This window comes from Ochotona princeps, chromosome 3 (genome assembly GCF_030435755.1).
Source record: "Ochotona princeps isolate mOchPri1 chromosome 3, mOchPri1.hap1, whole genome shotgun sequence".
In the NCBI taxonomy this organism is placed as follows: Eukaryota; Metazoa; Chordata; class Mammalia; order Lagomorpha; family Ochotonidae; genus Ochotona; species Ochotona princeps.
The window spans coordinates 11,031,535-11,055,750 of NC_080834.1; the positions used below are offsets into that span (position 1 = coordinate 11,031,535).

Below are 24,216 nucleotides of genomic sequence, written 5' to 3' on the forward strand. Positions count from 1 at the left end.
AGGAGCTGAGAGCGGCTGGCAGCAGGTAGATGGCAGCCTCGTTTCCAGGGCAGGTCCTGGTTATCAAGTGCGCACCTGAGACATGCGGGTCACCGCCTGCACACTGCGGAAATGTGCCTTTGCTTTATAAATGCTTTGCTTTTATGTTTTTCCCTTCAGTAGGTGGATTTTTTGAGAATAGGCGTCAGATTTCAAAATTTTTGTCTTTCATGCCTAGCATCTTGTGATTTGTTTTGTTTTGTTTTGTTTAAACACAGATGATTACCAAGAAGTGAACTTCCTTGAACTTGCTTTTTAGCGTGTTGGGCAGTCAGCGGTCGTAACTGGCTAGTGTCGAAGTGTATTCCTTCAGGAGCGCCTTCTGTGCATCTCTGTCGGTCTAGGAATGATTAGGTTGAAAAATCACCTTATGGAATGACAAATACACTTTTTCCTGTTCGTTGGGTTTTTGTGAATCTTTTGAGCAATCACCCAGGACCAGAACCCTTTGGCACAGATCTGTACCTTGTGCAAACTTGATTCTTGTCAGTGTACAATAGACACACAAACACAGAAGGGTTGGTCGATTTCAATACTTTTTTGGAAAGCAAAAGCAAACAACTATTATCTATTTTTTTGTTCTAAGAGGTAAACCAATTTCTTCAGTAGTTTGTTTCTTAAATGTGTAAATGGTCTGTTATGTTTTGTTTTGTAAATTTTAGCGACTTTCCCTTCCAAGTAAGCTACTCTCAGTTTGCTGTTGATCTCTGTTCAGGCCATTTTGAATTTTGTGAAGAGTGTCACCTTGCCCTTTGATATTCGGAGCCCACCTCCTGGGATTATGCACCATGGATCTTTTCAAAATGTGTTTTTTTTCTTTTTTTAAAGATGAGAACAGTGTCTGCTCATTCAAAATTTGAAATGAACGCCAGAGAATAAATATAATAAAATCACATCTGAAGGGACATTGAATTTCTCAAGCATGTTTAAAATATGAAAGTGGCACACATTATTTAAAAATTGAAAGACTATAATTTCAGCTCATCGTTTGCACTGTTAGAGATCATTGTTATAATAACCACCGAGTACTTCCCAACAGAATAATTTTGCAGATTTCACGCAGCATTGAAACTGTACAGTAATTGAATAAGGACATGAAAAAGTAAAGAAAATTTTAACTCTCTAGGTATTTTTTTTTTCAATAAGACAAATTGAAGTTGTTTTGAATGACAAGACAACCAGAAGGGTCAGCTTATATCAATTTGGAGAGAAAGTATCTCTGAGTGTTTCTGATTCATGGCCAGAACCATAGTTTAGATTCCATCAAGCTAACTGGTAAATGAATGTTTTAGGAGTTACAACAGTTCTTCTGCATTTTACCTTGTAAATTGTAGTATGGCTACTGTCACATTTATGTTATAAGACTAGCCAACTACTGTATTTTTTTAAAAGAGCATTTTTAAAGATTTATTTTATTAGTTTTTTTTCTTTTAATTGGAGAGGCAGATACAGAGAGGAGGAGAGACAGAAAGATCTTCCATTCGTTGGTTTACTCCCCAAGTGGTCTTAACAGCCTGAGCTGAGCCAATCTGAAGCCAGGAGCATTCTCCAGGTCTCCCACGCGGGTTTACAGTCCCAAGGCTTTTGAACTATCCTGTACTGTTTTCCCAGGCCACAGGAAGGCAGCTGGAAGGGAAGTGGAGCAGCCGGGATACATACTGCACCCATATGGGATCCTGGCGGTTGCAAGGTGAGGATTTAGCTACTAGGCTATTGCGCAGGGCTGAAAAGGTTTATTTATTTGAAAGGCAGAGAGAGAGTTGAGATTTTCCACCTTGTGGTTCACTCCCCAAATGGCCATCATGCCTGTGGCTGCACCAAGTGGAACGCAGAAGCCCAGAACTCCGAGGTTTCTCACATGGGTCAAGTGTGTACTAACAGAGAATGGATTGGAAGCAGAGCAGCATGGCTAGAACCAGTGTCCCATGGGATGTCTGTGTCACAGGCCATGGCTCAACCTGCTGAGCCAAACTGCAGCCCCAAGGTTTTAGTTTTTTGTTTCTGTAAAATAAGTCCTTGGACCTCCACCTTCCCCCCACCCCCCGCCCTCACCATGTAGTTTTTTGCTTGATGCACAGGAAGCTTATTACTGACCCTAGGGAGGTGGAAGACAGGTGTTTATTGCAAATCTCAGAGCAAGGGGCCAGGCAGATACCTCTTAACTCCTGGGCTCTCACAAAGGGGCCAGGCAGTTACCTCTTAACTCCTGGGCTCTCCGAGGGTTTGGGGTGAAGCCTTACTGACTGAACGTCGGTTTGAGAGAGGTTGCGAGTTGAGCTCATGTCGGGGGGGTCCGGATAGTCCATGGTGCTTGTGATCCTTCTCGGGTTGCTTGGTGATACCTTGTCCTTTTTGGAATTATGATGATGCTTAAGGGGGCTGCAGTTATTCTAAGGACTGTATCCAGCTGGTGCTTACATTTTGCTCAAGGCCTGGAATCTACCTTCCTTCCTCCCTCCCTCTTTCCCTTCCCACCATCCCTCCTTCTTTCCCTCTTTCTACCTACCTTCCTTCCTCCCTTCCTTTCCCTTTTCCTTTTCCTTTCTCTTTCCTTTTTCCTTTTCTTATTTATTTATTCAAAAGGCACAATTACAAAGAGAAAGAGACAGAGGAGAGCTCTTTCATCCACCTGTTCAGAACCCAAATGACAAATGGCACTCTCTGTACTGTGAAGCCATAGAGCAGAGCTGCTTCCAGATGTCTCACATGGGTGCAGGGACCCAAGCAGTTGGGCTAGCTTCCACAGCTTTCCCTGGCCATAGAGAGAGAGCTGCCTGAAAGTGGAGCAGCTGTTACTCCAACCAGCGCCCCTACAGGATGCCAAGTCGTAGTCGGCTTAACCTGTTGCACCATAGCGCTCACCCCAACCTTGTGATTCTCATGGTCAGGGTCCCTGTCAGTCAGCTCTACCACTCCTTCTGCGTAGTGAATTAATTTTAGTAAAATCAGGGCAAGGACTTTTTAAAGAAATATTTATTAATTTTTTTTTGGAAAGGTAGATTATAAACAGGAGAGACAAAGATCTTCCGTATGCAAGTTCACCTCACAAAAGACTAAAACAGCTGGAGCTGAGCTGAAGCCGGGAGCCAGAAACTTCTTCCAGGTCTTCCATGCAGGTGCATGTGCACAAGGCTTTGGGACCATCCTTCTCTGATTTCCCAGGGCACAAGCAGGGAGCTGGAAGGGAAGTAGAGCAGTTGGGACATGGACCAGCTCCCCTGTGGAGTCTTGGCACTTGCAGAGAGAGGATTAGCCAATTGAACCATTTCCATGGCCCCAGCAAGGACATTTTAAACAGACAGACAGACAGACTATGAGACCATTGGATACTAGAACCTGATAATAAGTGTCATCTGCATCCAGGGCTCTGTAGAGAGATTTGGATTCAGTGCCTTTTTTATAATTGCGACTGTTGGGTGATTTTGTGTTATTCCCATCCATGGGAGAGACCTGAAGGAAGTTCCTGGCTCCTGGCTTCGGATTGGCACAGCACCGGCCGCTGCACTCACTTGGGGAGTGAATCATCAGACGGAAGATCTTCCTCTCTGTCTCTTCTCCTCTCTGTATATCTGACTTTGTAATAAAAATAAATAAATCTTAAAAAAAAACTAGCAAAAAAAAAATCAAAATCCATGAGATCTAGTTTCCACTGATCTTTGTTGGGGAAATGTGTTTCCTGTAGGCAACAAATAGATGGGTTTTGTTTAATCCAGTCTACTAATCTATGCCGTTTGATTGAGTTTAAGCCATTACATACAGGATTAATATGAATGGGTGGTAATTTGGTCTTGTCATTTTAGCAATGGGTTGTTCATTGATTTAGTCCTCTGTTATTTTACTGGAATGTTCTTTGCATTTGCCTTTGGTTTTGGTGGATACTATTCCTTTTCTCTTTCAAGAGAACATTTTTGAGTATCATTTGTAGGACAGGTTTGGAAGAGGCATATTCTTTTAACTTCACTGTGGAAAAATTTTATTTCATTTCAAAAACAAAGGAAAGTTTTTCTGGGCATGTTATCTTGTGCTGACAATTTTTTGCTTTTAGAATCTGGAATATGTTCTCTATTCTTGCTTGTAGAGTTTCCTGTGAGAGGTCACCTGTGAGTTTAATTGGCATTCCTTTCCCTTCTGATTTTAATCTATATATTTTTAATGCTTTGATGTTTTATGTTAGTCATTTCCCAGGACTGGGTCCCGTCTTTGTAGGAGTTCAGGTGGATGTTCTGTGAGTAAAAGCTTTTGAGTGTTAACCATGGAGTACTTTCTGACACGTTTGTGGGACTTGTTTATAGCCCTTTGTAAGTGTAGCTTTCTTAACAAAACTCCAATTTCCTTCCTTATGAATGACGAAGTTTGTATATTGCAGTTAAAAGTGATTTGGATGTACTTTGTAAACCTGTGAAAAAATAAAGGGGTAAAAAATCTTTAATGCCTTCGAAACTCCATGGCTTACTTTTTGACCTTTTTGCGTGATTGATCTGCTTGGTCCCCATTTCTCTTGGTCACTAGGTTGCCCCCAACGACGAAGCTGTGGTGACGCTGCTGTGTGAGTGGGCTGTGAGCTGCAAGCGCTCAGGCAAACACAGGGCCATGGCAGTGGCCAAACTCCTGGAGAAGAGGCAAGCCGAAATCGAGGCCGAGGTGGGTTCAGTGTGGCTCCTTGTCCAGTGCACGTCGTGATTTCAAAGTGCCGTTGGCAGGGCAAGGATAACCTGCCACTTACCCTTCTTGTGGTCTTTTTGTCTCGGGAGAAAATGGAGGCTGTATAATAAATCCACATAAAGAGTACTGCATCTTTGGGCCTCTTGAGATAGATAACCGCAAAGTGTTCTGAACCAGATGAAATGTGTCTTCTTAAAAGGAAACTTGAACATTTGATCTAGAACAAAGAAATCTTATGAGGCTGAAAAACACAAAACAAATACACATAGACACAGAAAGGTACACAGTCTAGACCAACTGTTAGGAGATGTGAAGTTGCATAATATTTTAGTGAGTTTTTAAGTATTTTCAGTGGCAGTTAAGATTATGAGATTATTCATCCCAATGTGTCTTCTTTGAGATTACACTTTGGCTCCAGAGAGTTACTGAAATAGCACAAGGAAATCATGGAGGAGAAAAAAAAAAAACACCTAAAAACAGAAACCAGAGCTGTTTCATCAACGTTAGCTTTTACTGATGGGAAGTCTTTCTTGCCAGATGGTAGAGGGACAGCTTCAGAGAGCACCCGAGGTCTCCCAGGCCCCTGTTTCCCTCCTCTGGATGAGCTCTGAGTCTCTTTGCCTCTGCTGTTTGCTTCCTGTCCTGTTCTCCACCATGCGCTGTTCAGCAGCCCCAGTGACCTGTCCCAGGGCACACAGCTCCCCTGGTTCCTCGTTGGGGCTCCTTTACTGATCTACATACGCTCACTTGTGCTGGTTCTGCTGGCCTGCCCCTGCTCCACCCTGATCTCATCTTACTTTTCTGTGCCCCTACGTTATTAACTCCAACCATCTTGTCTGTCCCTTTAGCGACACGAGGCCTTCTTTGATTCCACGCCCTGTTCATCCTGTTCCTCTGGCAGATCACTCGGCTGGCCCTTCTTTAACAGCTGTTTTGAGGTCTTTCCCGGTCAGGAGTGGCGCTGCCTGTCCAGCTCCCGTGGTTAGCCTGCGTCGCCTCTGGGAGGCCTTCCTTCATCACGTGATTGGAAGTGAAGGCACCCCGCCACCACCGAAGCACTATTTCTCCAATTGCTGTTATACTTTCTTCAAAGTGATACATGCTAGTGTGCCTTTGCTTATTATTTGGTGCCTCCCATCTGTTCACAATGTAAGCTTGAGAGCTGGGGCCTAGCCCATCCTGTTCAGTGGCACCCAAAATGGTGCCTGTACCAGCACCCGGAGTAGCTCCTGCAGCTTAGGAGATGTTGCGAGGCTGTGAGCCGCAGGAGTTGTTGAACACTCAGCTGGCCATGTGGCTGAGCCTCTCTCGGCTTCCTGTGAAGCTGTTAGAGAAAGTGGAAAGACATGCTTCTCCTTTTGTTCAGAAAGGAAAAAGAAATGAAAGATCATTCTGAGGGAACTGGGGTTTGAAGAGCTGATGTTTAGGTATAAACAGTGGCTTGCTGCTCAGTGTGCAAATGAGGAAAAGCCTTCCTTTGCTCCTTTCTGCACTGTGGGAAAGATAGTCTGTCCTTTGGTGATTTGCAGTGAGTAGCCTGCAGGGATTAAATTTTTCAAACATTTCACATTGTTCATTCTCTGTTGGTTTTGTCCTTTCTGTATTCTAGAAAACATGTACATGTACCTAAACACACACACAGAGACATACAGAGCCCTGTCAGAGAAAGTTCCCATGCAGATAGCTTGGTAATTTTAACAGACCTACAAGTATACTTGTCTAAAAATGTTTTCTTTCAGAGGTATTTAAGGACATTTATTTCTATTGAGCATTACCATTGGCAAAACTTCCTTTGCCAATAGTGTGTAGCTCGATGAAATAGTATTTTAAGATGCTAACCTTAATGTTGAAGAGCGAACAAATAATGAAAATGGGAAAGAGCAAAGCAATACAGCAAAGAATAGAAAGTGAGGCGCTGACAGCTCTTAAGCTGTTTCTTTGATTTTCTGGTAAGTTCTATCTTTACGAATGTGGAAGTGAACAGCCTCTGTAGACATACAGTGTGTGTGCGTGGAGAATTGTGGAGATTCTGCAGGTCCCAGGGAACTTAGTGGTGAAGGATGGCAGATGAATGAAAGAATGTTCTTAGAGGATTGCCTTAGCTTTCTCATTGGATGCCATACTTATTCCAGCACACATATAACAACCTCCTAACAAAAGCCCAGAGACCAGAAAGAATAAGATATTTCCTAGGTTACATACAGTCCATCATGAGCTATTTAAATACTGAGATAACTTCACTTGTTTGGGCAGTTTTGTATAGGGACTGTAAATGGTTTATTGTGTTACGTTTGTATATTTGATGTTGTGTTTGTATTTCACATGGATAATGTTTTTAGGGATGTTGCTTGATACCATTTGAAGTGTTCTGTAGTTTTCCTTATCAGATATTTACATTTACTTTTGTATATTACAAATAAGTGTAAAAACTTCAGCTTTACCTGTTTTAGTTGAGAAGTTAAATGCTAATAAAAAGCTAGCAAAATCAAGTTGCATAGCGACTATTTCGCCTCTGTAATTAACTTTGCTTTATTGTTTCATCCTTAGAGATGTGGAGACTCTGAAGTCCTGGATGAAAAGGAATCTGTTTCTTCAGCCTCTCTTGCTGGTTCTAGTTTGCCTGTTTTCCAGAATGTTCTACTTAGATTTTTGGATACACAGGCACCCTCTTTGTGTAAGTAAAGAAAGCTCTTTGCTTCTGCATCTTAAATAAGTGATTCATCTTTTTATGAACCAAAAAAATTTTTTTGTCTACATGTCACCTAAGGTTCTTGTCACTGGCTATGATATGTGTTTTACTGAGCAAAATTTAGTGTCATTTCTTTTCAGGCTATTTTAGAATGTGTTAATCTTCAAAGACTCTAAAATTTCCAGATTTCAATAGTTTGAAAAGTAAGTCATTTTACTCCTTTCCTTTTGGTATATTCATTTCTCCTCTTAAAATCTTTTTGTGCCAAAATAAAGTAGCTAAGCTCTTCTGACCTTTATTTTTAAATTGTAACAAATTCTCTTTCTGTGTAGTGGTTTAAATTTCCAATTTGCTGAGCGGAGGGACTAGGGTTAAAAAAAGACAACACATGACAACACGCAGTGGATCACTCTTGCAAACAGAATGCGTTTATTTGGGGTCAGCCTGCATCTTTTATAGTCTGCCTAGTTGCTCCCAGTATTATCCCAATGCTCAAGCAACTCCTAAGCTCCCCTGGGGACATCTTAACAAAGGGGAAACAGGGAAGAGTAACTTGCATTCAAGCCAGGGGCTAAATGTATCAGGCCAAGACTGCCCATTCTGTTACCCCTTAGAAACAAGGTAAGCTGTGGAGTTAACCCTTGGGAGACCGGGGCCTACACCAATTTTCTGTGAAATAATTTCTGTAAAATAATATCTTTTTTTTTAAGATTTTCTAATTTTTATTACAAAATCAGATATACAGAGAGGAGGAGAGACAGAGAGGAAGATTTCCGTCCGATGATTCACTCCCCAAGTGAGCACAGCGGCTGGTGCTGTGCTGATCCGAAGCCGGGAACTTGGAACCTCTTCCTGGTCTCCCACACGGGTGCAGGGTCCCAAAGCTTTGGGCCGTCCTCGACTGGTTTCCCAGGCCATAAGCAGGGAGCTGGATGGGAAGTGGAGCTGCTGGGATTAGAACCGTCATCCATATGGGATCCTGGGGCGTTCAAGGCGAGGACCTTAGCGGCTAGGCCACTCCGCCAGGCCCTGTGAAATGATTTCTAGTCACTTGTGTGAATTATGTAGATTTGATTTTCTTTTTTTTTCCTGTGAAAATGAAAAAAAATTAATTTTACGTTTTATATGGATTGGAGAGAGAGAGATGGAGACAGAGATATGTAGGCAAGCCTGGGATGAGGCCAGAGCTAAGGACCAGGAGCTTAACTGAGGTTTCCCATGTGGGTGGGTGGCAAGGACCTTGTACTTGAACCATCGCCTGCTGCCTCCCAGGATGTGCTTGTAGGGAGCTGGAGTTGTAAGTTTAGCTGGACTTGAAGCAGACACTCTGATACGGGGTCCAGGCATCGTAACCACCGCTCTAAATGCTTACCCCATGTCCTCCACATGCTGAAAGGCAGCCGAGAGGATCTCAGATGCAGATAGAATCACAGCAGAGAGCAGAGTTAAATCAGCCCATCCTTATTGCCGGAGTCATTTGAGGAGGCCTGAGGCTGAGGGTGGGAGAAGGACAGGGTGTTTGATGTAGTTAGTAGTTTTCTAGGCTGGCGATTGCTTGGATGAGGGAGCAGGAAGAGCCGAGGAGACCCCAGTTGCTGAATGTACAGGTATGGAAGGGAGCGGTTCCCACTGATGTTCTCCCCTGGGGATATGCACATTTGCCGTGGCCTTCCCAGCCCCAGAACTGTTCGTTGTTCCTCTGGGTAGAGGCTGGGTCGCAGGGGGAAGTACAGGGAGCGGGAAGAAACTTGGAGCCTCCTGCTCACTGGATGGAGCTGTTTGTCTCCATTTGGTTCTTGTGAATAAGTGCCAGAGATTGAGCCTGACAGGCAAAGCATGAGGAATCTGTGAACTTATCCCAACAGTACATACAGAAAGTTTCAGAGTGCAGTTTCAGCGCAGCAAGTCGCACAGTGAGTGATGTGGAAGACAGGACTGCAACACTCCATCCCTGTGTTCTTTTTAATCCTATCTTCCCCGAATTTTCGCTGTTTTTTTATTTCATTGGCCAATCAAGTTGCAGCTTTACTATGAGGTTTCCTTTGGAGAAAAGGGACATATCTACCCCCAAATGCACAAATGTGCTTCAGACATTAAAACAGCCACCAAATCTCTTAGTAGTAAAACCGGAAGATGGTAGTATAACCCCATTTTCTTCTCCTTAACCTGAATTTTTCTTAGCTTATCACGTAAGCGATCATTCACCATTCAATGAGCACTTTCTGGGAACTGGTTCTGTGTCTGAGTCGGACCATCCAAACCCACCACTCAGCTCTGCCTCAAGTACTATTGCCTCAGCCAGTCTCCCAGGAAACTGGGAAAATGCCCTCCAGCCTTACTCAGCAGCTGCCTTCCCCGTGGCACACGGAATGCCTGAGCAAGCTCCTATCTCCACAGCGGATCCCAACAGTGAATGTGAAAAGGTGGAGTTTGTGAACCTGGTGCTGCTCTTCTGTGAGTTCATCCGCCACGACGTCTTCTCCCACGACGCCTACATGTGCACACTCATCTCGCGGGGAGACCTGTCCGTCAGCGCCTCCACCCGGCCACGGTCACCAGCGGGGGAGAATGTGGAAGAACACTATACGAAGGACCATGATGTGAAAATGGAGGTATGGCGCTGCAGGAGCTGTCTCACCTCCCCGACCCAAAGCCCTGCTGGGGAATCACTTCTTGGTTGATGATTTGGTGGTGGGTGGGAGATCGTGGCTGCAGAGCTAGTTGGATCATTGCTTTTCACAGAGAAAAAACACGTGCATTGTAATTTATGACGTCCAGAATTTCCCATTGGCAACTATATGACTATGACTATGAAAGGATTTAATAGCCCATGCAATTCTTCAGGGTTTGGGACTGCACCAGAATTCTTCATAAGGTTCGAAGAAAGCGTATGAAAAGATCAGTTAATTTTGCGGCAAGATTTCTGAGGTCCACATATGGTATTTTCTTTTTTTTTTTTTTTTTTTTTTTTTTTAAAGATTTATTCATTTTATTACAGCCAGATATACACAGAGGAGGAGAGACAGAGAGGAAGATCTTCTGTCCACTGCTTCACTCCCCAAGTGAGCCGCAACGGGCCGGTGCGCGCCGATCCGAAGCCGGGAACCTGGAACCTCTTCCGGGTCTCCCACGCGGGTGCAGGGTCCCAAAGCTTTGGACCGTCCTCAACTGCTTTCCCAGGCCACAAGCAGGGAGCTGGATGGGAAGTGGAGCTGCCGGGATTAGAACCGGGGCCCATATGGGATCCCGGGGCTTTCAAGGCGAGGACTTTAGCCGCTAGACCACGCCGCCGGGCCCGACATATGGTATTTTCATAACATGAATTTTCCTTCAGCTTTTTAAAGAATCCCTTTTATGTCTCTCGTTTTAGATTTTTCCACCTTCCAGTTTACCTTTAATATTGCATCGAAGAATGGCGTCTTTTGCTCAGGAGTCTTTCCCCCAGCGTGTCACCTGTCACTTAATTACCCTTTGGCATATGGCCTGTGTCAGGAAGTACCCTCTTTCGTTTCAACTGATTCACCATTCAGTCTGTTTCTTAAACTGTGGCGGAGTTGTTCTTTTCACCAAAGCATTTTGTGCTTTGTGATTGCATCATTTTCTGCCAGATCCCGATACCGTGGACTTTGTTAGGTATTCAGTGAAATTTTCAAGTTAAAATAGATGCAAGTAGTAACTAAAATAGCAGAAAATGAGGAGGGTTTGTGACAGTCCCTTACATAAGGACACATACTGTTCAAATACTTTTTAATACCTGGCTACACCCGTAATTTGAAAAAATCCAGCATTTTAGAATTGTGAACTTAGATTCATCCTTTTTAGTCTAAAGATTTTTTTATTTTCCAATTAGAGTATGGTTTTAAAAATATGTTACATATAAATACTTTTAAGCCCTTCTACATGCTTACATGCTTCTTAAACTTTTATTTTTCCTTTTCCTTTTTTATTTACCATCAAAACATCCTTCCCCCTCTCCCCCAGGATATCATATACATTAAGCGTAAGTTTAGATTTTAGATTTTTTTTTTCTGCCAAGACAGGCTGTTGAGCATTATGCGAGCCAACGGGGATGGTGATAATGGGAGGCAGGGCTTTTCTGTGCTCTTCCTGACTTCCTCATCATGAGGGCAAGGAATGTGACTCCAAGCAATGCACGCTGTAACGCTTCCTCTCGCTTTGGGCCTCGGTGGTGGGGAGAAAGACAAGCGAAGACACAACTGGCTAAAAGTCTTGCTGTGGTGTTTCAGTTTCCGCTTCTTCCCTGCAGTTTGAATGTAACATGCTTTCTCTGGTGATTGCCAGGAACAGAGTATCATGGCGCACATGGGCATTGACTTAGGAACCACTAACATTTTTGATGAAGTAGACAAGAATGACTTTAAAACTGACTTTGGTTCGGAATTTCCAGTAGGTTTCAACCTTTGATTCTTTCTTAACAACTAACCCACCTACTGCCACCCCAACTTGTCTCAGTGCTTCTGTTGCTTGCCCCACGTCTATCCCAGAATGACTCGTGCTTTTGTGATGTAAATGTGATCCTATCATACTCCACCTTGAGGACGGTTGTCATATCACTTATCATGTGGGCTGTCTTGGTTTGGGTCATCTTCGTTCGGATTGCTTTGCTGCCTTTGTATAACACTGGCGGACAAGTTGACTGTCTTGGTTGACTGACTTTTTTGTTCATTTTAAGATCATTATCCTGGGAGCCTGTGAATGCACCTTCACATGTACAGCCATGCTCATTTGCTGAAAGATGGCTCTCACGGTGTTGTACTTGTTAGATATTCATTTTTCTACCTAATCTCTGGGTAATTAAAATGGATATTCTCATGAATGTCAGTGCACAGCTCTTCATCAGAACCATACTGCATGGGGTTCAGCCGAAGCCCTTCATGTCTGTCACTCATAGGTCTTGTTGATCAGTGACTGTTACGTGTGTGCTTTCGTAGGAAGTACAGCCCCTGAATAAGACTTATCTGTATGGCTGCTTATAATTCCTGGTCTTCTAGCAGCATAGATAAATTTCTTGTTGTGTAGAGTTTTCATTTCCTCATCTTCAAAAATAGGGGATGATATTGCTAGACATTCCCTGATGTGAATGTGAACTGTGTGGAAAGCAACACCATTTCTTCATGTTGTTTGCTTAGTGATGATTGAAAGGTGATAGTGTATGGGTGTCTTAGGTGTTTTAGGTTCTGCTGTGTATCACACTGTTTGATTCTGCTCTCTCTCATTTACAATCTCTAATGTTTGTTTTACATGACTTAGATCTTTTCTCCGATGCCTGGAGACACCTGTGAGAATGCTAACCCTTCCTTGGCCAGAAGAATGTCAGTTAACGGTGACAAGTTGGCGAAGAGGGAAAAACCGAGGGAATTAATCTTTCCATCTAATTATGACCTCCTGCGTCACCTGCAGTATGCAACACATTTTCCTATACCTCTGGTAAGTTCCTGCTGCAATCATTTTATACCTTGATTACTTCAAGATGATTCACCTTTGGATGCCAGATTGCCCCAACACCTTCCTAACTGATATATAGTGATAGCAGGTAAGCTTTTGTATTTGCTGCTGCTTTTGTTGTATATCTGATCAAACAGTGCATGTACCAAGGTAGTTTGAATTTTTGCTGTGCTCTCAGTGACTGGATAGATTTAACCAAGTTTGTTGTATTAGCGTTCTTTTATCAAGAGCATTTTAGTTACTGTAGATGATGATCAATGTGTTTTCTTATATCTGTTTGAAAGCCCTTGGAACTTTTGGTATTATACAGATGAGTAAGAATTTTGGGGGAACAGGAAGGATGAATAATCTAGGAGGGAGAACCGTGTCTATCAAATGACAGGCACTCCCATAAATGCAGTAATGAGTAAAAATCCCTGTGCTGACTGGAAGGCCAACAGTGGCCTCCCTGGCCCATCACATGTACAAAATGAAAGCTGTAAGGGGAAGAGGCTGTCTGGTTGAGAAAACAGGTGGATTTTTGCAGAAGAGGTTGTATGCCAGATGGATTTGGACCTGTTGAATTTAGGAACTGGATAACACACGGTGAATGCTTGGCTGGAAATTCAGTTTTGACTAATGGACAGTAACTGTGCCATGCATTGCACTTGAGAAGTGACTAAATGTAATGTTTGAGAATTCTGTGTTTGTTACTTTCCTGAAAATCTCAAATTATTCTCCAAAGGAAAAAAGTTCAAGGGGAAGGTAAGTGGAGCAAAAATAAAAAGGTGCTGAAGCTTCTGGCGGGTTTTCCTCTCCTCTGTCTGGGAGAGGTGTGCCCCTGCACACCCCTCTCTGTGCGCCTGGCTGTCTTACTGGTGCAGGAAGCACCAGCTGATTGTTCTGCTGTTCACGTGACCTTGATGGGCAGCCACTCACTGGAGTTTCTCATTGCAAGGTCCATGCACTTACTTAGAATGATTTCCAATAACCTAATCTGTCAATGACATTACTTGTCTGCATAGCAATGAAACAACCGTTGAAAAACTGATGTTGTAATATACAGTTTTTAATGGCACTTCTTGGGCAACTGGTGTTGGAAGGCCTCTTCCCATGAGGGTGATTCAGAAGAAGCCATCAGCAGGGGACATAAACATACATGCTAACTAACACTGACATTGGAATGCTCTTGAGAGTTTAGCCCTGTTCTTTACAAAATGGATAACATCTGAGTAGCATCTTATGCGTGGAAGGACAACATAAGAATATGGTTAAAAATAGTTCTGAACGTTCCCCTGGATCTCATACGTGTGATTCTTGTGAGTGACAACCAAGAGAGAACTAAAAGTTAGAAAAGTGGTTATATGTTGTGTATGGTGTGTATGCTGATGCAAGCTTAGTGTCTTGGCCCATCAATTACCTTGTGTTCTTAGAATGCTGACAGGGGCTTAAACCTTGTGGTAGCCTGACACTTAGTAAATTGTCCCAAGTCAGATATGTGATGCTGCCCAGGAGTTCCTGGCATCACTACCAACCAGCTAGAATGTGTCCAGCACTGACCATAAGCTCTGTGAGAAGCATTTTGTACATTTTCTCAATTATTTGCTCATTTCAAACTTAGGAAATGTGTTGGTGACATTGTAAGTTAGAGTTTTTAGTTTTAGAAAAAAGCAGTCTTTAAATGTAGAAAGATCTTGCTAACATGACTTTGACAGTGGCAATGGTCTAGTCTAGTCCCTTCCTGAAATGAAAGGAAAATCTGACCCCTTGTGCGTTAGAGAAGAATGTAAGAATGTGGTTAAAAAAAATCTTTATTAATAACCTACAGAAAGAATATAAGCATATATAATGATAGTTTGGAAAGTTTATGGAAAAACATAATTAAAAGACAACGGTTTTGGTGCAAAGTTTTTCAAATCCAGGCATGATTTTTCATAATGCATACTCTCCATGAACTTTTGTTAAAAAAAAAAAAAAAAAACAACCACAATGTATTTATTTGAAAGGCAGAGCAACGGAGAGAGGGGGAGGGAGAGAAATAGTGGGTGTGCTGGCTCATAGTCCAGTGTCTGGGAAGGCAGGACACAGGAACTCTATGCTGGTCTCCCTGATGGGTGAGAGGAGCCCAAGCCACAGCCCTTGTTCCACTGCCCCCCTAGGCCCCCCAGCAAGGAGCTGGATTGGAAGTGGAGCAGCCAGTGCTGGAATCAGCACACCAAAAGGGAATGTGGACCTTGCTAGTGGCGTTTTAGCGTGCTATTCCACAATCCCAGCTCCTCTTCTGTACTGGTGAATGTATTAAATATACATATAATATATTAAAAATTAACCATAGATTTCCAGACCTCTGTATAAATAAATGTTTTATGTTATTAAATATTAAAAATTGGAGTAGTAGAGAGATGTTTTAAATGATTTAAAAATAGATGAGACATAGGTAGTTTCATTCATCTGGCATTTTTTTCTAATTTAAGTGATATAAAGACCTTTAACATTATGTTGCTCAAGGATTTGCTTCTTACCTACATGGAGATTATTTTGCATTTTTTGCAATCAACATTGTCTCTAGACATTTACATGAATACATCATAAATACTTCTGAGTATATATCATGCACCTGTATTGGGTTTCAGGGTTCTTGTGAGTTGGGAGTTGGACATCAAGCCTGTGAGACTCCAGGGTTTTGTAGCAATATGAGGGTTAAGTTGTATCAATCACTGTCAGTAGAGTACAAGCTTAGCTTGCATTTACCAATTTACCATTCAGTCCACATTTGCTAGTTGTCTGCATTTTATTTCTTATTGCGGTTCATTCTTTCCTTTCAACAATTGCATTTAACTGTGGACCAGGACGGTTGAAAGTGGCAGTCTGTGAACTTCAGCCGTTCATACGCCATCACCACAGCTGGCTTTGTCTTCAGGAGACAAATTCTTGGTCTCCTTCAGGGAGGTGAAAGTCTCAGTGACTTTCAAGCGGAATGCTTTTGAGAGATGATAGTACAGGATAGGGTCAAAGCACAGGTTTGACACAGCCAGGAGCAGGGTGGCCTCTTTTGCTTTGAAGAGCGAGATCCTGGTTGCACAGTCTGATATAAATTCTGTCTGGCTGAGGGTGTAGGGGATTCGGACAATGTGGTAAGGAACAAAGCACGTGATGTATCCTGCAGTCACCAACAGTATGTTGATGAGAGCTCTTTTCACTTGTGGGTAATTTTCATTGTCTTTGTTTCTGTAGAGTTGTTGAACTACAAGACAGTTAGAGATCAAAATGATGGTCGAGAAATTCAGAAATATTGCTACACATAGGAAGTTGGTGAGCACATGCCAGTTTCTTCCAAACTCCTGTTTAAAATCCATGCAACCCACTTGGGACCTTTCCTTGATGTCTTTGATAGGGATGAGCATGTTTGGCACCATAATAAGAAGGACCATAAGCCACACCACGGCCGATATCATTTTGGCAAATCCAGGCTCTTGTATTCGGTAGATCCTGGAGCTGTGTATTAACTGAAGACAGCGATCCATGCTGACGAAGGCTAGGAAGATAATGGACAGGTACATGTTGATGTAGATGAGGCAGGCTGTTACCTGGCAGTGGAATATCCTCAGCTTCCAGGGAGCCACTCCCAGGTCGACCACGATCTTCACTGGCAATGCCAGCGTAAGCAGGAAATCGGCCGTCAGCAAGTTAATTAAGTAGATGCTCACACACCTGTGGTTTGTTTTCTTCTGCATGAAAGCCCAAGCTGCAAAGCAACTCCCAATAATCCCAACAAGGAAAACCAAATAAAAAAAGTACGTGAATGGTTCCAGATCCCTGTAAACTGGGCAGAAGTATGAACTGTTCGTCATCTTAGGAATCCTGGGGACACCTCTCAAGGAGAAAGCCCCGAGAATCTGGAAGACAGAAAAGAGGGGTGGGCAGTGGGGAGGAGACATTAGCAATTAAAACCACAGTCTTTTCTCTATAAAAGAATTTGCATTCAAAGTAGCATTGCCTTTCTGCTTCTTGGGTAAGATTTGGTTGGTGAATTTTTCTGACTGTGACCTTGTGGGAAAATCTTAAGATTCGGGCAGGGACAGCTGGGGTTTCCATTGTTTGATATTTGTTGCTTTCAGGGAAATCCCTGGTAGGAGTTTTCTGGGGAGGAATATTGTTGGCCTGGTGCTTTTGCATTCTGGTAGCTCTTCTGCTAACATTTTGGTTGGAAGTTTGCACGGGAGATAAGTGAGTTGAGATTCTGAGAAGTGAAGAGAGGAAACCAGGGTTGTGGTTGAGGCAGAAATGCTCTCAATGAAGCCTTCTGTTTTTAAATAACGATGGTTTCTTTAGCTAGAGAACAACATGGGGGAATGCGGAGGTAGGGGGTGACAAAACAGTGCTGTGGAATTTAAAGCATAATCTTTAAAAAGTAGGCCTTTTGGGCCCGGCGGCGTGGCCTAGCGGCTAAAGTCTTCGCCTTGAACGCCCCAGGATCCCTTATGGGCGCCGGTTCTAATCCCGGCGCTCCACTTCCCATCCAGCTCCCTGCTTGTGGCCTGGGAAAGCAGTCGAGGACGGCCTGATGCATTGGGACCCTGCACCCGCGTGGGAGACCTGGAAGAGGTTCCAGGTTCCTGGCTTCGGATCGGCGTGCACCGGTCATTGCGGCTCACTTGGAGAGTGAATCATCGGATGGAAGATCTTCCTCTCTGTCTCTCCTCCTCTCTGTATATCTGACTTTGTAATAAACAAACAAATCTTTAAAAAAAAAAAAGTAGGCCTTTTGCCTTGTGGCCATTTGATCAAGCAGATGGAAGATCCCTCCTTCTGTGTCTCCCTCCCTCTCCTCTCTGTTTCTCTGTCTCTAACTCTTTCAAGTAAAATAAATACATTTTTAAAGTAGGCCTTTTGTGGTATAACATATTATAACATTTTAGGAACCAAAATTTTGTTTTCTTAGTTAAAACAGTTGCAGGATCAGACTCTGAACTCAAAGTGATATTCCCAGACTCTGCTTTGCTCCAGCTTTTTACAGTGGCCACGGCGCCGTCACTCCCAGCCACCACGTACTAATGATAGGACAGTGGCCACGGCGCCGTCACTCCCAGTCACCGTGGCATGTGAGTACTCAAGAGGCTGGCAGTCCGACGTGTGCTGTCAACACAGCTTATTTTGGATTGGATTTTGAAGATTTTAGTGTGGAATATTAGAATATAATTCATATGAATTATACTATTTTATGCAAATGGCACAAAAATTAGGAAAATACTTTTTTTCTCCTGCTGCCTTTTGGTATGAGCCCTCCTTTTGAATATTCAATATCTTGAAAAGATTATTTTTTGAATTTTGGTGGGAAAAACCTGATATACAACCTTGAAGAAAGTATCAGTAAATAAAACAGCTGATTTAGAAAGTGGCTGATAATGAGTACTTAAGCAGCCTTTATTCGAAACCTTCCTTAGAAACAAAAAAAAGCCAAAACCAAAACAAAACAAAGAAAAAAACTTTGAGGTTTTTTTCTAAGTCTTAATTGTCCCAACTGTTTACGGAGCTGTTATGTTCATCTTGGAATAAAAGTGAATATGCAAATGGATGAAAGAGATCTGTATAAAACTTCTCAAGCTAATGTGTTGCTTAAAGGGCACATTTGGAGTCGATGAATTATTGTGTTCCAATCCCACAAAAATATTTTGCTTGTGCTGTGCTGAGTACTTCACATGCTTTTACTTAACCTTTCATCATCCTTGTGAGAAGGATGTTGCTACCATCTGTGCTTTAAATGAGAGAACCGAAACGTAACAGGTTAAGAGCCTAAGGTGATATGGCTGGTTTGTTACAGGGATAGAAATTCCAACACAGTTGGATCCCCGAAACCCTGTTCAAACTCCCTCAAACACTGTCTTAGTGATAATGATGATAGTGATGGTGATAAGCCTGGTAATGACAGCAGCCTCTCTTGAATAAGGGTTTACTATGTGTCAGGAGTTATATTTTGATCAAGCGAAATGGTTACTATTGCTAACTACTGTGAAATTTAGTGCTTTCTGTATTTTTCTTAAATTTTAATTATTTGTTCTATGATACATTTCCATAGGCCTTGGGATTTTCCTTTATTTGATGTTTCACTTTAATATGTACACACACACACATGCATATGCTTATATTTGTATAAATGCTTATGGGTATAAACTAAGCCTGGCTCCAGTCCTATACATTGTACCTGATTTTCTACATTCCCTTTGAGCCTCTTGCTGTCACCCCAGCTGTCTCTAGTTCTGTCTAGATTGGTGGGATCTTGGTTGTTCCGTGACCAGTTGCTTCCTGCCTTGTGCAACTGCATGTGATGAAATGCTGAAATCGCAGGACTGGAAGGATACGCTGAACCTTGACTGGTGCCCTTGAGCTCAACCCTGAGATGGGTCAAGAAGAGTAAGCTGTGGCTCTGGAGTGTTGCTCAGGGTTTTCAGCTTGCAGCTAGCAGGACTAGGATCTTTGTTGATCATTTTCTAAGCTGCATGCCTCATTCTTGTCTGTGCTCTCCCTGCAAGCTCTTCCACGATTCACTGATTGCCTTATGATCATGCTTTGGATACCTGGTATCCCATGTTGGATTTGGCGAGTTCGAGCCCTGGATATGCGCTTAATTTCAGTTTGCTGCTCGTGACACCCTAGGAGACAGCAGGTGGCAACTCAAAGTGCTTTGGCCTCTGTAACACACCAGGCTAAGACTCTGGTTGACTTCTAGGCTACTGGCCTTGGTGAGTGGATTGGCAAATAAAAGACATCTGTCTTTTTTTCACTATCATTTGGCTTTTCAAAATCAACAACCACCACCACTTCTGTCCCCTTCAAACTACTGTATATTTATCACATCCCTATCTTTGCTTAGCAGAATGCTAAGATTTTTAACTTGTGCACTTTTATTTCAAATACTGCATATTAGTAATAATAGCATGCTAATATGTTCTTAAGGACCCACTGTTGCTAACACTTGAGTAGAATCTTATTTTATGCAGTTTCCTGGTAAGGCATACCCTAAGAAGCTGTGATGCTAGAATGATTGAATTCTAGCTCTGAGTTCCAGGTTCTTGTCTTTTTCCCTAGTTGGAGACTATTATGGGCGTTTGGACAGTAAAATCAGCAAATTATTAATCTCTCCAATAATTTACTATTTAAACAATAATTTAATAAAAGAAATTATTTGATAAACAGTCTTTGTAATGAACTTCTCTCTAGATTACTATGAAAAACATACATTTGAAATGTTTGGTTATATTGATTACCAGTTAAATTATACTATGACATCCTGCATTCTTTATCACAAATATGAGAAACAGGTGCTTAAGAAATATTTTGTGATTAAATTAGTGGACAGTGGAAACTTGAGGTCCTCTAGCAACATAAGAAACATTTTTAGGGTACATCTCAGTTCCAGTAGAAATTCCTATTGTAGTGTTTATAGAGGAATGCCATTCTTTGACTTGCTCTCCATTGTGAAGAGTCGCATGTGAAGGCTAACAGTTACAGAGTTTAGTTCGCGAATAATTATGCTCTTCCCGTTACAGAGTCTGGTATGAGTTAAGCTGCCTTTCCGAGACAGATATGTGGAATCAACAGAGGAAGCTTTCAGTGTAGTTCCCAGCCAGGATCTATTTAGAGGTCAAATCAATAATCGGTACCCTCTTATGCAGCAACTTAGTTGGCTCTTTTTCTTTAATATGCCTTCAATATTAAAAATCAGCAATTTTCCATGCAGGGGAAAGCATTTGAGTATAAGAAGGATAAAGACTTACCTGGGAGTGTCCTGCCAGAGCCTCGGCAGAGCTGGTACGCTGTCTTCAGAGCAGCATGAGCCTTTGGCTTGGCCACAGCAGTGGCAGGCCCACTGCAGAGCTGCTGGCTGTACTAAAAATTTCCTTTCCTTTTTATGTGGTTTTAAAATGTTGCATGTTGACGTAGATGAAACTGTGGCTTGCAACTAGTTGAGCTGTATCAGAGTCTCCTAAAGAAGGTTTTTTTTTTTTTTTTAAATTTTATTTTTTTAAAAAATTTACCTTTACTTTCCCAAGCAATAAAGATTTGCTGGTATATCTTACAGAAACAATTTTAGTTTGACCATTGCTTTACCCTCTTACCACCCCCCTCCACTTAAAAAAAAAAAAAGCAAAACTTCCTCTAGATATGTTCTGTGTGATAATAATTTAAAAGAATTTTCAGCATTCGTTCCTACACTTAATCTTAGCCAAAAGGCCAAGAAGCGATGGCATTCATTTCTGAAAGGGATTGATTTAAATATGTAAGATGTTTAAGTAAATATCACTCTAGTATACATAGTGGCACTCATCAGCAAATCAGATTTTAGATAAATGGTGTACTTTGAATGCCTGTTGAGATATTTCTTTCTTTTTTTTTTTTTTAAGATTTATTTATTTTATTACAAAGCCAGATATACAGAGAGGAGGAGAGACAGAGAGGAAGATCTTCCATCCAATGATTCACTCCCCAAGTGAGCCGCAACGGGTCGATGCGCACTGATCCGAAGCCAGGAACAAGGAACCGCCTCCGGGTCTCCCACACGGGTGCAGTGTTCCAATGCATTGGGCCGTCCTCAACTGGTTTCCCAGGCCACAAGCAGGGAGCTGGATGGGAAGTGGAGCTGCCGGGATTAGAACCGGCGCCCATATGGGATCCCGGGGCGTTCAAGGTGAGGACCTTAGCCGCTAGGCCACGCCGCCGGGCCCGAGATATTTTTTAAGCAAAAAGCAGACAAGTTTGGGCTTAGCAGGTTTATATTTCTCTCTCTTTTTGTAGAAAAATTTGAAACTGGAAATATCAGAGGACAGCATTCTGCAGAGATAACTGCTCACATTTTTGGTGCATCTGTTAAAAATTTTTCTGTGCCTATGTACACACAGTTGAAAATGTTGTGATACTGAGCATATTGTTTGCCAATACATTCTTTGTTCCTTTGAACAATATGTTGTATCTGTTTTACAAGTTATGAGTCTAGACTTACAATCAATTTGACCCCAGTAGCTTAGCGAATTGGGTCAGATATTGATCAGTAATAGATTATATGTCAAGGGGCCCTGCAGTGTGCGTTTAGCTTATTTGCCTAGATGCTTATTCAGCCTGTGGGTTAGCAAATGGTTGCTGAGTAGCTAAACGCCTGACAGGGTGGAGAGCTGAACAGAAGTCTCTGAAGGGAAGCGTATTTGCCACACTGGAAACTGGAGTTGAAGGCTGTCTTTCCAAGACCAGCCTCTTTCGAAGGCAGTGTGAACTCTTGTCCCATGCATGTTTTTAGGAGTGTTAAATTTTTCCCATCATAAGTTGGTTCTGTAAGTGCACAGTTGTTGTCCAGCAGAATTGGGTCTGTTTCCTTTTTATGGGTCATGGCTTTGTTTTCTCGTTCTAATAGTGGTTAGGTTTCCAGATCATAAGAAGGAAGAAAAAAAACTCAGAATCTAAATGATTTCCAGACTTTAAAATGAATCCATTTGCGTTAGCTTTGTGAAAGAAAGATGTTTCAGAATAAAGATTTCAGAGACAAGCTGGAGACTGCCATTGATAGGGCCGATTGTTTCAGCTAACCTGACATCCTCCAATATTTCAGCAATGGTTATTATTGCCAAATTTAAAAGTTTTGAAAGAGTCTGTTTTCATTTGAAAGACAGTTTTAGGGAGGGAAAGCAAGAGAGCGATTGAGATTTTCCATCTGCTGGTTCATTTTCCAGATGGCCACAATGGCTAGCACTGAGTCAGGCCAAAGCCAGGAGCCCAGAGCTTCTTCCAGATCTTCTCTGTGGCTGCAGGGTTCCAAGGCCTTGGACCATCTGCTACTGCTTTCCCAGGCTGTAAGAAGGGAGCTTGATTGGAAGTGGAGATGCTGGGACATGAATTGTTGCCCAAATGGAATGCCAGCAACACAGAACAGTCTACAATGCCACTGTGCTGGCCCCATTATGGGGGGGGGGAATAAATAAATAAATAAATAAATAAATAAATAAATAAATATGTATATATACACATACATATATATACACACACATATGCACATGTGTGTATGTGTATTTATTATTAAAATTGCAAGTTCACTTATAAATGCGACTCAAACTTGATGTGTTTTTGTTAGGAATATTAACTTTCATAAAATTGTGAGGAAAGACTGCATATTTTAAGGTATTTGTGCTTGCTTATTGGAGTCGCTCAGGAATGCACTTATCTGCAGTCTTTCTAAATATGAAGTTCTAATTAGAGTTTACGTTCATGAGGCTAGAGAGGAGTGAGGATTAGATCTGAATTGGTGCTAAACTAAGTGGTGAGTGGTTTCAATGTGGTTAAAGATGTTTGATAGTTTTTTTTTTTGACAGACACAATTTAGATGTTAACTTTTCTATTTTAATTTAGGCTATTCTCAACATTGAACGATGAAAGAAACTATTCGTAAAAATCAGTTAAGAGCTTGTTTTTGTGTCTGGATTGGCAAGTGTGTAAGAACTGAAGTGCCCTAGTTTTGAGTATGGTGTTTTCCTGGTGTAGCGAGGACTGATCTCTTAATAGTGAAACAGCATCATACCCTGAGCTTGGACAACGCAGCATTATGTGTCAGTTCATTTATAGTGGAAGTACTTTTTTTTTCTTGCTATTTCTGTTAGTGTTTTTTTTTTTTCTTACGTGAGTTCCATTTGAATTTCCAGAAGTCATTTCTGTCTGTCTGCTTCACAGAGGGTAAGTGGTTTTCATGGTGTGTTTTGTTGCTGTTTCAGGAAGTATGTGTCATCACTAACCTTGTTTTTCAGAAACCCAAGTTGGAAGAACTGAGATAAACTTGAGTTTCTAAAATCTTTGTCGTGGGAATAGTTGTTATGTAAGAAATGAGATCTTACATGGATAGTTGTTGAATATAAAATGAGTTTTATTGAGAAAGGAAATTTCCATATGCTGGTTGTCTTGTTAAATGGTCCCAACAGCTCGGGCTGGGGCAGCTTAAAGCCACGAGCCAGGAGCTCCTTCATGGATGACAGGGGCTCCAGCACAGGGGCTGTCTTCCAGAGCCTTTCTAGATCCGTTAGTCAGGAGCAGGGTGGGAACTGCACAGGGCAAGCATTGCCACTGCAGTGTGGGATGCTCTGTCACCAGCAGAGGCCCAGCCCTACTGAGCCTGCAGCATGTACACATGTGAGTTCCAAGATGTTGTTGTTTAGCACTTCATGTCTGCATCAGTTGGAGATGACTTGAAGGCAAAGGTTTTGGTTGTGCATCCTTGGAGCTGAGCCTGGATGAAGGCAAAGGTTTTGGCTGTGCGTCCTTGGAGCGTGTGACTCACGAGCCTGGATGAAGCAGTGCTGAGAGCCTTTCCCTGTGCTTTTGCTGTCTGCCTTTGCATGGACTTCACA

At 42.3% G+C, this 24,216-nt stretch overlaps 2 protein-coding genes across 5 annotated transcripts in view; one reads left to right on the top strand and one right to left on the bottom strand.

The window, feature by feature from the left end:
• MED12L (mediator complex subunit 12L) overlaps positions 1-24,216 on the top strand; it is a 327,308-nt gene that overhangs the window by 99,818 nt on the left and 203,274 nt on the right. For 3 of the 4 annotated variants that reach the window (XM_058661436.1, XM_058661437.1, XM_058661439.1), the window contains 4 exons: positions 4,549-4,680; positions 7,249-7,375; positions 9,788-10,002; positions 12,662-12,838. In XM_058661436.1, coding sequence (XP_058517419.1) covers positions 4,549-4,680; positions 7,249-7,375; positions 9,788-10,002; positions 12,662-12,838 — 651 coding nt within the window. The remainder of the gene's footprint in view (positions 1-4,548; positions 4,681-7,248; positions 7,376-9,787; positions 10,003-12,661; positions 12,839-24,216) is intronic. The other variant, XM_058661438.1, reaches the window with a different exon arrangement.
• GPR171 (G protein-coupled receptor 171) lies at positions 15,199-16,686 on the bottom strand. Its single transcript, XM_012931173.2, has one exon. It carries the CDS (start codon positions 16,684-16,686, stop codon positions 15,721-15,723), a length of 966 nt encoding a protein of 321 aa, XP_012786627.2. The 3' UTR covers positions 15,199-15,720.